This window comes from Notechis scutatus, chromosome 2 (assembly GCF_049901735.1).
Source record: "Notechis scutatus isolate UNSWTSFEM ecotype Mainland chromosome 2, rNotScu1.2, whole genome shotgun sequence".
NCBI classification, from domain to species: domain Eukaryota; kingdom Metazoa; phylum Chordata; class Lepidosauria; order Squamata; family Elapidae; genus Notechis; species Notechis scutatus.
The window spans coordinates 25,011,729-25,025,954 of record NC_142010.1 but is presented as its reverse complement, the minus strand read 5'-3'; the positions used below and the strand labels follow the sequence as shown (position 1 = coordinate 25,025,954).

General features: G+C 39.8%; 1 protein-coding gene across 1 annotated transcript; it reads left to right on the top strand.

Annotated features, from left to right (window-relative positions):
- Positions 1-963: 963 nt before the first annotated feature.
- Positions 964-9,380, top strand: LOC113422206 (uncharacterized). The gene is made up of 2 exons (XM_026683000.2): positions 964-1,303; positions 3,403-9,380. Exon 2 carries the CDS (start codon positions 3,430-3,432, stop codon positions 4,627-4,629), a length of 1,200 nt encoding a protein of 399 aa, XP_026538785.1. The 5' UTR covers positions 964-1,303; positions 3,403-3,429; the 3' UTR covers positions 4,630-9,380.
- Positions 9,381-14,226: the final 4,846 nt, after the last annotated feature.

The following is a 14,226-nucleotide window of genomic DNA, read 5'->3' as shown; positions in this document are numbered from 1 at the left end:
AATTCATAGTACATAAAGTAGAGAAGAAAACAGTAAGTGGAGATAAACAGATAATAAACAGTTTATTTGCTATATATTAAGAATAACAAATAGGTCATTATAGTAGGTTAATGCCCAGATTTGATATAATTGCATAAACTATCCATTAATCTGGAAATCATTTGCAAAGAATATTAAAGCACAAAAGGAAAAAAATGGAAATTACTGGAAGCTGCTTTACTACACAGGAACCCTTCCAAATATTTATTCTGCAGGAAAATTGGGAGGGATATTATTTTGCCCAAGACTCTTATTAATGATGAGCATCTTTATGTAACCCATTGCAAGTCTTAAAATTATGAAGTCTCTCTACTGATTTTCCCTACTACAGCATGCAAAACTTTCAAAAGCCTTTACAATTTCTAATTTATTTTGGAACGGTGGAAATTCCAGACAGTCTGTTGTTTCACTGTGTAATGATGAATTAAGCTTTTCTCTCACTCAAGTGAAGACGGGAGACCTTGAAAGTTGACAAGAAGAGTCACCAAAAACAAATTCTAAATCTTGTTACCCCAGAGGAGAGATAACCTGAGAATCCTTACAACGGGGAAATCATTTGCCTCCTTTCTTTAACCCGGTTCTACCGCGTTTTTCTAATGGTTGGATTCATACGCTGCGCTAAAAAAAAAAGTGAACTTGTTTCGTGTGCGTATGTGAAGCCCGTCTTTGCTTAACGAAGCACGATTTTAAAATGCACGCGAACCTTGTCTTCTATTCGCACACACGTCCACTAAAAGAAACCTGCTGACGTGTGAAGCGGCAATCTGTTTGTGACAAGTCCAGGACGTTCGTACAGCTCCTTAAAAACCAATTTATTATTATTATTATTTCTCCACGGCTGACTGGAGACGCAGTTCAGCTGCGGAAGCGTAGATGGTTGCAGTCCGGCTTAGAAACCGTAACGGCACAGGAAGGGGTTGGCTCAAGACCGCGGAGCCGTGCGTGGCCAGCAACGGCGGACGAATCCGGAGGAATAGATCCGGGGTGGGGAAAAGAAAGAAAGAACAAAAGGAGAGAGGCGGCCCGCTCTTCCACTCGTGTGTTCGCTTATGTATCTTCTCGTTTAGTCCCCTAAGTTACTTTAAACGTCGAAAGTGCGTCGCGAAGTACTTGCAGAAATCGCGAGCCTTGAGATTTAGGTCCACCCAGCCCCGGATGGTCTGAGCTGGCTCACCGGGAGCCCGACCGAAGTGAAGACGGCCGCAGCTCGGGGTCATTTCTCTTTCCCGGGGCACTACAGCCGTTAACTCTTGCGCACCCACAGGTAACGATTTGGAAACGATGTGGGGGCAAATTCAATACATACGACTTTGTGGTTTTATTGTGTTAGACACGGAGAGGAAGGGATGGGGGTGCATTGCTCGTGACGAAGGCTGCGTCGACCCACCAGGCGGCTTAGGCTCGTTTTCGTCCTCATTTGCAGTCCTGGCACACTTACTGGGGGAAATTTCCCGTTGATTTCAGGGAACAAAGACAACGAAGTGGCAGATAGGTTACCTTGAATGTCAGGGCTCAACCCCTGAATATAAAAGAAAGGGGGGGAATACAGATCATCTTTACTCCACCGTTGTGTAGTCAATAAATAAGTTGCATAAAATGCTTCCAATCTTCATAGGTATTCGTTTGGAATCAAAATCTTATTTTAAAATAAGTAGAATGTCTAAACAAGTGAACATAAATAAGACCCAAGAGTGCAGGATCATGAAGATGGATGAATGAAAGTTCTCCTGCCATCCTAAACCAGCCACCTCTTTTCTTCCAGGAGTTGAATAACAGCTGCTTCAGATTTCCCATCAGAAAAGTCTGTGGTCATTGTTAGCTGTGAGCTGCAATAACATTTCTGAAGGGCATCAGATTGAAAAAGATTAACCCATATTTGTACTTTGTGTGTGTGGGGAGGGGGGAGGATTCTGTAACAAAGGTTCCATTTTATGGAATTGTTTAAATTGCCCCTAAATGGCAATTGGGGAGTTCAAATAAGTTGGGACCGGAGCTGGTATTCAGCAGGTTCTGACTAGTTCTGGAGAACCAGTAGCAGAAATTTTGAGTAGTTTGGAGAACCGGCAAATACCACCTTTGACTGGAGATTTTACAGTATCCTTCCCCTGCCACGCCCACCAAGCCACTCCCACAGAACCGGTAGTAAAAAAAAAATTGAATCCCACCACTGGTTGGGACATACAATTCCCCTTTGATATGACATGGCTTTAAGTCAATTTTGAGAGAAGCTGATATTTTGAGAGAAGCTGATATCCCTGATATTTCTTTTAGATTCCTTTCAAGGTCAAGGGACTGAAACACAGAGTTTCCTGCAAATGACCTTGTCAAAACAATGAAGAACTAGATTTCTGATTGCAGTGTTCCTAAAACATGTACCTTAATATCGGAATAGGCAGCTTTAGAGATTGGGGGCCCAACCACTAAGGGTCAAATAAGTGTTTGACATCACTGGAAGAAGAAAATTGAACATTTTTGGACCATATTTTTCATTATATTTGGTCTTTTGAGATTTTTTGAAAAAAGGAATATTTTACCTTCCTTCTTATTTCCTAAAAATCATATTTCCATTTTTAAGTCAAATATCATGACTTGGAAATCAGGTAATTTTGTGACCAAATTTCACTAGCACAATTTCAGTATGCTCTGGGATGACCCCATCTGTAAATAATAATGTAGTAATGGTTTATAAATATTCATCAAAATTCACCAACTATTTCATCAAATATACTTATTTGGAAAGTAAGGTTCTTGAGCTTACATAAGGCCAAATACAATACAATTGTGAACATGCTTACTTAAAAGTAAGTCCTACTATTTTTTATAGTATTTACAACCACATTTAAGGGATTGTAAGGCTATGAATTTATGGCTTGCTTATATTTGACTCAAGAATTTCCTAGCAAATTCTAAAATGCTGCGCTTCACAATATTGCTTTAATTAAATTTACTATAATCAGTCATTGGTCAGCCTGTAATAGGCCAAACACATTCTCGGGCTCAAGACAGTTCAGCTTTTCTAGTCAGATTAGGTAAAATATTACTTGTCAGTCGCATTATTTGCAACAAAAGACCCACCTTACAGGGTTGTTGTACAAATTACTGACGTAATAGTTATTTTCAAGTGCTGTACAATGCTACTGAATTTTGCCCATTTTTAAGAAAGAAATAGACTTGAAGGGTGCTAAATCCTGCTTTCGATAGTAAGGATTGATTGAATAAAACCTCATAGTACGATTTCTTTAATATAGAAATTCTGCTTGTTTAAATTTTTTAGCTTTTGTTTACCTAATTTCCCCTCCCCCTTTCCCTTATTCTCTTGTTTCCTAACTTCAACTTGCTGATGCTATGGCTTGTATATTTCAGGAATCATTTTGTTCAAGCAGGTTAAAGATGATGAGAGAAGAGGAGAACCTGGTAAAAAAGGAGGAAAGTATGTCAGAGGAGGAAGAGGTGAAAGAGGAGGAAATATTCACAGTTATAGCGGATGAAGAACACCTGGTGAAAGAAGAGAGAATATTTGAGGAGGAGGAGGAGGAGGAGGAAGATGAGGAGGAAGAAGAAGAAGATGATGAGGATAGTCTGGTGAAAATAGAGGTGATTCTCCCAGAGGATGAAGAAAATCTAGTAAAAGAAGAGGTACTTCTTCCAGAAGAAACTTCCCTTCTGGAAGAATATGAAATCAATGTTTTTCAAATCCAAGGGGATGAAATACCCTGTGACAGTGATCTCGGTCCTGAGATCTCAGGTTATATTCCAAGAAAGAGACATTGTAAAACCATGCCACGGGCAGGAACTGTTGGAGAACCCAACCAAGCCACAGCCCGGAAGGGTGGAAGAATCTATAAGTGCCCTGACTGTGGAAAAATATTTAAGCGCTGTTCACCACTTATCAGACATCGAAGAACCCATACTGGAGAGAAACCTTACGTTTGCCGTGAATGCTTGAAACGTTTCAGTGACAGCTCAGCCCTTGTGAAGCACCAAAGAATCCATGCTGGAGAGAAACCTTATACATGTCCCGAGTGCGGTAAGAGCTTTTCCCAAAGCTCAACCCTGATTGCACATCAGAGAATACACACTGGAGAGAAACCATATAAATGCCCTGACTGTGGGAAGAGTTTTAGTGTGAGCTCTAACCTTGTTGCTCATCAAAGAATCCACACAGGAGAAAAACCTTTTGGGTGCCCTGTCTGTTTAAAAGGTTTTCTGGTCAGCTCCCATCTTATCAGACACTTGAGAATACACACTGCAGAGAAACCTTATATTTGCAGAGAATGTGGAGAATGCTTTACCCAAAGCTCTCACCTTGTTGTTCATAAGAGAATCCACACGGGAGAAAAACCCTATCTGTGTTCTGAGTGTGGGAAAAATTATCGTGGGATCTCCGATCTGATCCAGCATCAAAGGATTCACACAGGAGAGAAGCCCTACAAATGCACAGAGTGCGGCAAATGCTTCAGCCAAAGCTCATGTCTCAAGAAGCACCAGCGAATCCACACAGGCGAGAAACCTTACATGTGCCTCAGGTGTGGGAAGAGATTTAACCGGAATTCACATCTGACTAGGCATCAAAAAACCCATGTTGGCTAATTTTTAAAGATGAGTTCTCAGCAAATTCCTCTTGCTTGCAGCCCCTGAAGAAGTAACTATGGATGTCTCAAACAGTGATCTATTCCTTATCTCCTTTTGTCCAAATCCCTTGAACTTATCCTGCAAGAGTATAAAAAGATTTGGCTATGTTACCAGGATGCCTTTGCAATGTTTTCTTCTCTGGCACTGGTTAAGATCCTCTTTCTAGATTCCCTCCTTTCCATCCAAGATTCTAATAGGATCCTTAGAATCTTCCCTGGAATATCCATACTTTTCCTTGTTATGATTTTGAAAATGACATCCCATTTCAAACACCTTCAGGCATAACAGCCCTTACTTTTTCCCGGATTGTGAGAATATCTTAACCTTCTACTATCCCTCAGGTTTCAACAGTGAAAGAATTGAAAGCTGTGAAAGGTTGTGTTGATAGCAGTGGAGGAGAAACAATAAGCACTCTTTATCAAACCCTGCGATGACATCAACCTCTTTTATTTGTAATGCAGTAGCACATGAAAACCGCATATATTATTACATGAAATTGACATACATCCTCCAGTGGACTGCTTCATGGTTTCATGCTGCTACTGTTTAAAGCCAATGGAAATCTGCATGTGAGGAAAACCTGCTTTACTTTGTCCATTATGGGGTTTGTTGTAAGGCAGAGAAGTGGTCAGGATTTAGTGTACTTGCTTGACCCAATGACCTACCTTTATTTTTTTAATAGTAGACTATAGAAACTTCACTGCTTGGAATCTGAGATATAAACTTGATCATCCTATGCTTGGCGACTCTTCATTGTGGCTGTTCCCAAAGCTGGCAGGTGGGTGGTGGGTAGGGAAGGCCATAGAATACTTGCTGAGAGCACATTCTTGTATGCAGCAGACCCTAGATTTAATCCCTTGCCTTTTCAGCTTAAAACATCTTGGGTAACATGAGGGGGAAAGACTGTTGCTATAGAACAGTACTGCAAATTGGAATAAAAAGTGCTGGGTGAAACAGCTGAACGATCTGAGCTCCGGTTCTTGGCATCTGTCTCCACGGATGTCATGTTACACCCTAAGAAGCACAAAAGGCAGATGGCCCTCCTTGGTATTCTGAAGAACGATCTGGCCTCTTATGTAGCCTGGTCACTACCATGCGTTTGTAGGCTTGTAGTGACAATATCAGAGGTTTAAATTATCAATGCAATTATTTTTTTTATTTACTTTTTAGTGGAGTTTATTAAACATTTTGGAGTAGATTTCTCTGTCAAGTGACGATAAGATAGTGGCTATTGGTTTCAGTGATACCACTGAGATTCTTGCTTGGTGGCCTTCGGCAAGTATTTTCTTGGTGTAAGTCAACCCTGTGAAATTTGCAGTATGGGGATTATAGCCCTTATTTGCTTATAAAATTGTTGCAAAGGTTACGCAGCTTGAACAGCTTAACTCTGCTCCATTCTCCATTGGGTGTGGGATAATTTTCACACCCCTTGATGGGAAAATTCAAGTGAGTTCTTCTAATAGAGGTAGTTATAGCAGCCCCTCCCCCCTGCCAAAGGTACGATGCCTGCAGTGCCCTCACAGACTGACCAAACGCAGAGATGCTGCAGTATGAGCCCTCCACCTAATTCCCCCTTCCCATCCTGCCCTGCTAGGTCCCCACAGACCCTGGGCCTGCTTTGCCACCCCACCTGGCTCCATACACTCTACCCCAACCCCATCACTGCTCACTTTTTGAAGAGATTCAGAATTCAGGAAGTCAGGGTGGGGAAAGGGGACAGGCCCCTCCTGTTGCTGGGCCATTGCTAGGCCATGTGGCCTAATTGAAAAGAAATCCTGAGAGTTTTTATTTTATCGCTAGTCTTTGCTCCCCAGGCATTAGCTACGCTAGTTTTATGCCAGTGCAGCTAATGCTGGGGGAGCTAAGACTAACAATAAAAGGAAAACGGCAGGATTTCTTCTTAATTTTGCCACGTGGACCAGGAACAGATTGGGCCTGGCCTCCTTCCCTACCTAGACCTCCTTAGCTCTGGGGATCTTTGAAAGGTAAGCATGCTGTTGTGATGGACTGAGATGAAGAGGAGGCCCATAGGACTGTGAGGACCCCAAAGGGCAGGAAGTGGAACGGGGATACCAGGGTGGGGAGAGCCCTTGGGAAGCCCAATGCAGGTTGGTTTGTGCCTGCACTAAGCCTCCCAGTCTCCCACGCTTAAATGACACTTAATGACAAATGTATTGGGGAAAAACAGAGATGGGGGGGTCATTAATGAGGCAATTTCTTTAGAGATCATACTGACAGCTGACAGTAATAAGCAGGCTCCATTACAGTTGTAACTCAAGGACTACCTGTATTTTTGGTGAGTGCTACCCTAGTTAGAAAGGTCTTTACGCAAATAAAGATGTCCCTCCTAGATTAGAACCCACATAAGGAAAACAAGTATTGACCTATTGGAGGGATAATTTTAACAGCAGAAAATCTTCAGTTTTCCATTATTTTCTTGAAAGAAACTTATTAGAATAAGAGAGGGCTTCTCGCTATGGAAATCTTCCTTGGCGCTTACAGAACTTATGGCAATGGGAGAATGAGGAGCCAGGAAAGATGACTGTAATAGGCTTGCCCCAATCTCTACATGAGAATCACAGAGGAGTAAAAATTTCAGAATACTATACAGATCTGTTCTGAACATGAGCAAGAGAAGTTCTTGCCTTCCCTTGAGGCAACTGTGATAGCTGACCCTAATTTCAGCTGAAGAGCAGATGGAAGACTCATTTCCTGAGAAATAAGGAGAAAAAAGACTGATGCCTTAATTTGGATGGCTGCAGAATAAATAAAGTAGTATTTGAATGTTTCTCTTCTTTGCCCTTTAAAGCCCTGCTCCAGTTTATATCAGAATGATCTCCATCCCATTATGGTTCAGATGTATTATTCTGCTTATACCTTGCAAAAAGTACCCGATAGTTTTCTACTTCTGGTATTGAGAAAAGTGTGTTGTGGCTTTTGTTTGACTTGGTTCTTGAACATCAAAATAAGATAATGTGTTACACTCCTAAAATATATACATGTCATATGTCATATGCTTACCAGTGATTTGTACTGTTGTGCAGTGCATGCTCATCCATGCTTTTTCAGAAGTTCAGTGTATTTGCAGAGATATGTATATAAAGATATGTATATAAAGAAGGAAGGCTACAGTATTTCAAACACAAAAAATAGAATGGTTTTAGATTTAAAAAAAAGTTGAGGCTCCCCAATCCTATATTTCTATTTTTGATGTATTGCAGCAAATATTCTATAGTATAGTTAGTTTTGTTTTAAATTGAAAGTGGCAAATCATTTTAGTCTTGTTTACAATGCGTTAATTAAATTGATGTTGAGGAAAGGAAAATTGGAGGGTGCATCATATAATAGTAACATAAAATAATATACATTTAACCCCTTGAGCAAATTGTACCAGGACTGGTGCCCAAGGGACATGGTGAACTGTATCAAATATATGGGGTATGGGCCAGGGTTCAAACCATCTTCCATTTGTCTTGTATTTTCTGCAACACAATCTTAAGTCCCATTTTTTGGATACTCCCAACTTTTTCCAAAACAAAGTATGCTTTTAATGACTAATTCAAGCACTAGTTAGAATTCTGTAAAAGCGTCATAAGGTAGATGTTGTACTTAATACTCATTGAAAGTACTTGAAATAACTAGTAAAGCACAGTGTTGGATTCACTTAAGATACTGTATTATAATCTATTTTTGCATTGTTTGGCACTTCTGAACTAAGGAGTTCAAAGGGAATGTAAATTTAAATGGAGGCCCATGTGGTAAATGTACATAGCAAATATCATTTCTGTATTACATAAGGAAGGTTATCACACTGTGCTGTACTTTATCCTGGTTGAAAGCTGAGCACAGAAATCAAGCTATGGTTTGAAATTTACACGTGCACACTGCTTTAATTCTGATAAATATCTGGAGATCCATGGGTTGTCATGGTTGTTCCAAAGGTGCTTTTTCAAAAGGCAGCTGGACTTTCTTTGTTTTTCCTTGAAAATATTTCGCTTCTCATTTTAGAAGCTTCTTTAGTTGTGACTGAATGGTGGAAAATGGAAGGATTTATATTCCTTGCAGTCATCTGGTCATTAGTACTCTTTCTGAGAGTTGTTGAGGCCACTTGGAGATTTATCTGTGCCTTCAGGGTGCAATAGTGCAAATGGGTGTGGAACCTTCTTGGAACTGCTATCATTTAATTCAGATACCAGTTTTGACTACAAGCACCAAAGGACATGATACAGTATTTTTCCCTCCTCTTTTGAAAATATATGGATTGAATACTCACTTAGCATTAAAAGTGGACATACAGTATAATATATTGAATGGCTGGGTCCACACAATTTACTAGACTAGGATATAATAGTTGAGGGGAATTTATGATTCAGCATCTTGTAGAAATCCAGGCACAGTCTTAGTTTCCTATGAACTACACTACCACTTTAAACAATATGTGATTTAAAAACAAACAAAGTTGTTGGGCATTGCTTGTTATGTGAACACAGCAAATGTATTTTAGTCCATTTTAAAGTACTGCATTGAGCCAATTGTATATACCAGATTTCATTCTGATAGTTCATTGGTCAAGATAATTCATCTACCCAAAAATGCTTAATCAAAGTGTTATGAAATGTTTTAAAAAATAAAAAAATGATACAAACTAGAAGAATTCCAAATCAACTGTCCCTGAAAGGGCCTTCTTTCAATAAATTTTCTATAATGCTGTTTTTTTCTCTTTTCAAGCACTATTTCTGTTTGGAATACCAGATTGTAGCAAAGCCGTGTCAAAGGAGGTAGCATCGACCAACTTCTAAATGAAATGAGCTGCAGTATTACTTCATTTCCCTTGAAGCAAATTCAGACAATATGCCCAGAGGCAGAGGTGAACTAGCCACAAGGGAAAATACAAACTTCAGAATATTGTTGCTCAGAAGTTAAGCCTCAGTATGGAAAACATTTAAAGTTGTAACAAACTTGCCTGAGAGTAAACTTTGGTCAGTTCTGTATTTATCTTTCATTATCATCTTTAAAAGTACCTTGAGGCAGGATGCATAGCTCTACTTGATCTTCACAACTATCTTGTAAATTAGATTAGATTGAGAAATGGTTACTGTAAGGTTTTTAATGGAGTAATTTAAATTCCTGGTTCACAAAACATAATAAATCACTCAGGCTGGTAACCAGGAAAGTTCATAGAACTGCATCCTCTTTGTCTTGTCTCATGCAAGTCTTTAATTATGGTCAGTGGTTTCCACATAACTACATGTCTCAACCTGTAGACATTTCCAATTAATACGTGAATTTGAAAGTGACAATTGACCTTTCAGATCCTGGGAACCAAAATTGGCAGCTGCCCTAAATTGTGTTACAGGTACAGTATGGGAAAATATGGATCATGAACGTGCTACCTCTTTATCTCCATCCTGATTAAGGAGCTATTGAGGATGGAGATAAAGAGGTAGCACGTTCATTCCCATTAACCAAGCTAAGTAACTTTGCATTTCATATGGATAACTATTCCATCTCCTTAACAACTGAAGCCTAATTACTGTAATTAATATATTGTCTCTCAGTTTATCACATTTTGGACTGTATCTCTTGGAAAAGATTTGGCTCCAATGCTGCTCTGAAATGAAAACACTGACATGTAACATGGGGGTGTATAGATATTTGAGGGATATGGAGTGAAACATGCTCTCCTGAGCTTTCACAGGCTGAAACAGACCATCCAGAGATAATGTCTAAAAGGAATAGTAGCATTTTGGGGGAAGACATTTGTAGATGTTGGACCATAAAGCTTCTGAAAGGAACACCATTCCCATTCCCCATTGAAATCACTGGCAGGTAGACTCCAATTCCTGCGTTTGGAGGCTACTTTAGAGGTGACGGGTGGGAGTGAGCAACAGAATCTGGCAGCAGAATCTCAAACTGCCTCTGGATTTTGGCTATGGGTTTTCTATACCCACACTAGCTCCTTCTGGCCATTCTTACAAGACATAGCAATACTAGGTGTTTCTGCCAACTGGTGGATATGAGCAAGGTAAGATCCTGCGGTATCCCAAGGAAGAATATTCTATTCACTTTTTTCCAGTTTAGTGTTTAAAGCACCAGCCTAGAAACCAGGAGACTTGTGAGTTCTAATCCCAATTTAGGCATGAAAGCCAGCTGGGTGACTTTGGACCAGTCATTCTCTCAGCCCATACTTTTAACATTTTCCTAATATTGTCTGACAAGAAGAAGAAACCAAAAACGGATAGTTTCCCCCCCTGGGTGTGGTATAGTGGTGAAAAGGATACTATAGATGACTTGGTAACAAGGATAATTCAAAGGATCCAGAAAGATTACTGAATTTGTCCATGTTGAATTCATGTATTTCATTGACTCACATTACGCGGAACCAACTCAAATAGAGTGGGGTTTGCACAACTTAACAAAGCTCCTACCTCCCAAATACATAAAATAATAAATTACAGTTGGTGTTAATGATTAAGGTGCTGGATTAGAAAGCAGGAGACTATGAATTCTAGTCCACTCTTAGGCCTGGAAGGCAGCTAGAGGACTTTGGGCCAGTTATATCTTTCGACCCAACCTACCTTTAAAGGGTGATTGTTGTGTGAAAATTAGAAGGTAGGAACATTGGGTCTGCATGTTGCTTTGAGCCAAACTAGAGTTTGGATAAAAAGAAAACAATAATTAGGTAACAACACAACCAAAAGTTCACTTTCTACTTAATATTACTTCTTCACACACTAATTGAAGGTTGGATCTCTTTGCCAAGCAGATTCCTTCACCAACCCACCCACTCCTTCCCCACATAAAAATTACTCAAAACTCAAGTTCAGCATGGCATGGTAGGAAATTATGCATCCCAAACTATGCTGCTTCTCATTAGCTCACGGATCCCGTAACAGCAACTTCTCTTACTCTTCTGCTTCAGTGCTCTACTCTGAGTATTTCCCCTGTTGCTTTGCTACCACTGAATGTTCAATTCAGTTTTATCTCCAAATCAGCTGTTAGCTGGCCAGTAGTGTAGTATAATAGTAACTCAGCTTATTTAGTGAGCCGTTAGCGCAGCAATTCATAGCATGTAAACCCACTAAGAACCCAATGCTCAAGTACTTTTAGTTTTCTAGGACATCTCCCCACTGACTGAAAACAGCAGGCTTTCAGATCTCAATATTTGTACACAAGAGTAAACAGTACATTCTGCACACAGCTGTGTATATTTGAGCCATCAGATATTTCACCTGTCTTTCAATTCAGCCTGAATTTAGTCACCTCAAGAATTTCCTGAACTTTCCATGATATTTATGACTTAGATTCTCATTCCACTTGGTTTTCTGCTTCTAGAAATACTGTCAAGTAGCATTAGATCAAGAAGCTGTTTGAATCAGAATGCTGTTTGAATACCATTGTAACTTTTATGAGACGTTAAAGCATAATATATCACTGTAAAATAATAATCTAAATAACCATTATGTTAATATAACACAATATATACCTTATCACAGACATATGATTAATATAATTGCCTTCCTAGCATAGGCTATGTTAATCACAGTGTAAGAATATTATTGCCAAAGAGAACAAGTGTGATGACCCAGAGTGTAACACAAACGTAACAAAATCCAAAACGTAAATAAATGTCCTTTAATGCCTCCAATTTGGTCCCACTGTTCAATAATACTAAGTTGGAGATAAAATGTACTCAAAAATAATCTTCAAAAGAAAGCAATACAGTCCGAACTTATTAAGCAGATAGAGGTGAAATAAAAAACCAAACAAACTACAATGATGAAATTCTCACAACGGAACAAGAGAAATATTCACCAAATTCAAGGAGATAACAAGGCACAGTCTGTTGGAAGGACGTCAACCAAGATAACTTCAGACCAAAATAAAACATGCTTTGTTTCCAGGCAGTTCTCACACCTGCAGCCCATGAAGAGGATTAAGGCCCTCTCCTCCTGAGGAGACCACGTCTCTCCCTTATCCTCTCCTCCCTGCATGCCCTAGGATGGAGAGGAGATGGGCCCTCTGACTGCTCAGCCGGCCTCTGCCCTTCCCCAGCCTCCTCCACAACCTTCAGAGCCACACTTCCACTCCCTGTTGGCTGTTCCTCCTCTCCCTCAGAGTCAGTCTCCACCAGGGGCATGACAACAAGTACAAAGAGTGCAGGCAGTTAGCAAATTGAACCCAATAGCAGCCTTGCTTGCTTTTATTAGATTTATGCCTTGACCTACTACCTGATGATGTTCAGGGTGGATTCTACCTATAAAATCACGTAACAGCAGTATAATTTTAAACATTAGCCAAACATTTCTGGCCAATTTGAATTCAGGTTTCAGGGAATACCAAAGTAAGCAGCAGCAGCCAAAAAAGCTAATGCAATCCTAAGTTCCATTAACAGAGGGATACAATCGAGATCAAGTGAGGTACTAATAGCACTCTATAAAGCCTTAGTAAGACCACACCTAGAGTACTGCATCCAGTTTTGGTCGCCACATTATAAAAAAGATGTTTAGACTCTAGAAAAAGTACAGAGAAGAACAACCAGGATGACTAGGGGACTGGAGGCTAAAACATACATATAGTTGCAGGAACTGGGCATGGCCAGTCTAGTAAAGAGGACCAGGGGAGACATGATAGCAGTCTTCCAATATTTGAGGGGCTGACACAGGGAGGAAGGGGTCAAGCTATTTTCTAAAGCGCCTGTAGGCCAGACAAGGAATAATGGATGGAAACTGAACAAGGAGAGATTTAACCTGGAAATAAGGAGAAACTTTCTGACAGTGAGAACAATCAACCAATGGAACAGAAGTTGCCCTCAGAAGCTGTGGGACCGCCATCACTTGAGACTTTCAAGAAGAGATTGGACTGCCATCTGTCAGAAATGGTGTAAGATCTCCCGCTTGGGTGGGGGGTTGGACTAGATGACCTACAAGGTCCCTTCCAACTCTGATAATCTGTTATCTATTAGCAAGTCTTTAGCCTTTTTTTCTTAAAATCCAAAGCAATAGTACTACTGTGGAGAAGGCCCTTTAATGTCTATACAGCCTCTTGTAGAGTAGAACCATAACAGTTTAGGTTACTTCGCCCAGTATTGACCATTTTGTAATCTTTCAGATATTGGTATCTAGAATCAGAATTAGGACTTTACAGGCAGGTAATCAGTATTATACATTAAGACTGTTATTGTAGTGACAATCTACCCATCTTAAAGATTTGGTTTGAGTCTATTAACTATTTAATCTGCTGACCTGCTTTTCTTCATCTATAGATATTAAGTAAAATGGGATTAGATCCTATGGATCTGCAGTTTGACACTATGGGGACAGTATTTCCCAGAACTACTTTTGGGGAATGGCTCCACGGGTAGGAATGGAACCAATATAACACCACAGTGCCACTCTATAAGATGTTATGGTCTATTGTATCAAAAGTTACTGAGAAATTTGAAAATGCTTTAGTGTTTTCATTCTAATTCCAATATTCTGAAATAATTTTTGAGAATATTTTTCAGGCAAATGGAAAATGAAATATAGTGGTTGTCTTTCAAAATAATAGAAT